The sequence below is a fragment of the Plectropomus leopardus genome, unplaced genomic scaffold, assembly GCF_008729295.1.
Source record: "Plectropomus leopardus isolate mb unplaced genomic scaffold, YSFRI_Pleo_2.0 unplaced_scaffold28574, whole genome shotgun sequence".
Classification (NCBI taxonomy): Eukaryota; Metazoa; Chordata; class Actinopteri; order Perciformes; family Serranidae; genus Plectropomus; species Plectropomus leopardus.
Window position 1 is genome coordinate 1 of NW_024631128.1, and position 3,509 is coordinate 3,509.

The 3,509-nt window shown below is 38.0% G+C and overlaps 1 protein-coding gene across 1 annotated transcript; it reads left to right on the forward strand.

The window, feature by feature from the left end:
* Positions 1 to 474: 474 nt before the first annotated feature.
* Positions 475 to 3,096, forward strand: LOC121938125 (uncharacterized protein C20orf85 homolog). The gene is made up of 4 exons (XM_042481407.1): positions 475 to 533; positions 1,268 to 1,349; positions 2,701 to 2,799; positions 2,906 to 3,096. Exons 1-4 carry the CDS (start codon positions 475 to 477, stop codon positions 3,059 to 3,061), a joined length of 396 nt encoding a protein of 131 aa, XP_042337341.1. The 3' UTR covers positions 3,062 to 3,096.
* The last annotated feature ends 413 nt before the right edge of the window (positions 3,097 to 3,509 follow it).

A 3,509-nucleotide genomic window follows, 5' to 3' on the forward strand; every position in this document is an offset into this window, starting at 1 on the left:
AAGGACCAGGTCTTTAGGATACTTACATCCTGGAACTCATTTCTCTTGGATATGAAAAAACAAAAACACTTTATTTACATGTTACAAAGCACATTTTATACACAAATGTGTAATGTGATATGGGAGTGATATAAAAATACACAATAGCAAATTAAGATAAATTCTAGAGCTCGCATGCAGCCAGTGGAGAGATTTCAGGATAGTTTTTGGTGAGTCGTTGAGATATTTCAGTCTGGATCAAAGTATATCTACAAAACTCCCAGTTTGAGCTCCCAGTGACCCTCCAGTGGTCCCATCCCATCGCGGTTACACACAGGACAGGGAGGAGATATATGTGTGTCGGGGTACTCCGTCTCCATGGAGACGGTAAACAGGTCTGTCAGTGTGACTTACACACAGGTGAAACATTAGCCGGGCAGAGAGAAAGAAGCCTTACACACACACACACACACACACACACACTGGTCAGGACAGATGGCGGATTCACAGCGAACATCTGAGCCCGTCAACTTTGTGCATCAAGATGAAATCTGGTAAATCTGCTAACTTGTTTCATCATTTTGATCATTTGAGTTTTATTTCAATTATTCTGTCAGAAGAGGGTGAAGCGTTTTTAAAGATTTTCTCTTGATGGTGGGATGATTCACATGTTGACCCGATGTTAAAATTCTTAATATTTTTCTTTAAAAGAAATAGATATGTCATCCGCTGGGCTTGTTGTGAATAACTATTATCATTGTTACTTTTATTTATTATCATTATTATTATTTTTACTTTCTCTCCTAGCTCCTTTTTTCATTCCAAATCTGCATTGTGTTTTCGTCTGGTTATGAAATATGCTGTATAATACAGAAAGCTTGCTGTACTAACTTGTTTTAATGATATATTTTGAGTTTTCACGCAGTAACAAGCAGATTTAAAGATGAAATCATATGCCACATCAAGAAAAATGTGTGAAAATGTAAATATTTGGTTGGAAGAACTGACAAGAAAAATGTGTCATTACAACATAAATTTGTCTTGCTGTTATTTGAAAAGGATCTCTTTAATTTGGGAGAATTATCTTCACATTTGACAAAGTGGACGCCTTTGTGTTAACAGCAGATCCAGAATATGATCATAACCGCAGACAGGGAGTGTTGTGTATGCTCTCTAAAGATTTCTTTTCCCTGTCGGTGCTCAGTGAAGCAGGATGTCAACTGATGGTAAACAACTTTGCGTGTGTGTGTGTGTGTTTGTGCATACATTTGTGTGTATGTGTGTTTAGGAAAGCACATGTAAAAGTGGAGAAGGATTCAGCCGAAGTCTGGCCCAACAAGTGGGGCTCCCTGACTGAGGCCTACAAGGAGGTACACGCACACACACACACACACACACACACACACACACACACACACACAGCTCCAGGGTTAATTTGCAGCCACACACTGCCCTCTACTGTTACAAAACTATCTCACATCAAATGCTTGCAAGCAGCTCTTTTGTCAGAGAAAAAATGTTGGCATTGTACGTTTCTGCAAAAAACAAATATATATAGAATTTGCACGTTTCATACGCGTCATATTATGGTTTATGGTTTCTAAGTTGGAGCTGGAGGGGATGGTGGAGCAGTAGACTACTGTTTGAGACCAACAAACTCCAACAAACAATAAAACTGCTGTTTTTTTAGTCATTGCTGCATTTCCAGCAGCTTTTTAGACACCATACATGTGTTTTCTAGCAGCCTGTTGCTGTTTTTCCAGTGAGGATAGTGCCACCATAAGCAGCCACTTTAAGCCAAAACCTGATATTTCCCTAATCAAAACCAACTGAGTTTTGTGCCTAAACTTAACTACACATTGGCAGAAGGTTTCAGCATATTGGCTATGATATCACATACAAATGTAACCTATCCATGGATGCAGAAACATTCAAAGCAAACATTATTTCTGGCAACTGTGTTGAAGCATGAAACCAGATTATACTTATCAAAAACAAACATCTTAACATTTACACATTAACCCACAGGGACTGTGTGGAGCATTTTACATGCTTTTCATTCTTCATTTTTTTGGGTAATTTTGGCTGTGTTCATGCATATGGCATACATTTTGGACAAAATGTGAACTTTTATTTAATAAGCTCCTACAAGTCTAAAATGCACTGTAAACAAAATTGTTACATTCATAATGTTAAGTGCAAAAAAAAGTGCCATTATAACCCATTCAAACTACATTTTTTAATCCCACAGCCGTCTAAGCATAAAAACATTGCATGTATATAACATTGTATAACTTTGGAGAAAATACATGCAATTTCTAAAACTTGCACTGTCACAATCAGTGTTGCTGCACATCACTGACATAGCCAAGGCTGTGATAATCACACACAACACAAAAAGAAGAAATAAAGAAAAATCTACTCTGCATGCAGAATGAAAATAATTCATTTTTCGTGTTTTTTTTTTTTTCAATCTAAAAAGTATTCGTGTTATGACCAAAAAAGGGCATTTAGAGGGTTAAAATTCTGAAAATCATAGTATGATTAGGACTGATGTTGACTGATAAAAATGTACTCCTTGGAAGTTATATTAATGTATAATATTTGTTAAAGCTTTTGAATAGCACATTATGTGCACAGAGTGATGTGTGTGTGATATTAAATAAGGGCTCATATGCATCATTCAAAAACACTAAACTCTTTCTTTTATTTGTGTTTCAGTACGAGAGGGACAGTGTGAAGCTGAAGGAGGTGGTCAGAGAGGAGCCACCCAATCACCTGCCGTCACAACCTCCGACTCCACCTGAAAAATCTATCCACGTATGATATCCGTCCGTCCGTCCGTCCGTCTGTCTGTCCTCCGTCTGTCTGTCTGCTGTTCATCCATCTCACAGTCTTTCACACCACCTTTGCATCTCTCCTCCAGGTTGCCCCCTCTCCTCCGGTTCCTCAGACCACTCAGGCCCTGATTGGTTGGCGTTCAGCTCACTCACATCTTCATCTAGAAAAGTTTGGCACAGTGCATCATGGGAGGCGTAGTTTCCTGAAGGAGCTGGGCTGGCCTTTCGACGCTTGCATCTGACTGGAGGCCACCGCTCTGTGTCGTATCAGCTACTCGCTGACTCAGTGAGCATTGAATAAAGACAGAAATTAAATAAATCGTGAGGATACATATTCATAAAAAGCATTCCAGATCTGGTAGGATGTACGGTAACATATGGGATTATGTCCCCCTTTCTCTTGGGCGATTGAGTTTTACTGTGCAGAATGATTTATGTGCAGAGTTTGACAGAATTACCTGAAACTCTGCATCAGTGTAAGCATGTGGAAATATTTTCTACAACATATTTAAATTATTAAAATTGCAAATACAAATTTAACTTTTTGTAGGTGACTAGTCAAAAAATGAATGGCTTTTTCAGTCCATTAGATACATTTTGCTGCAATAAAAAAAAGAATTAAAAACTTTATTAAATAAAACAGATGTTGACAAAGTTTACCTTTGAGGACATCATTTACAGATGAAAAAA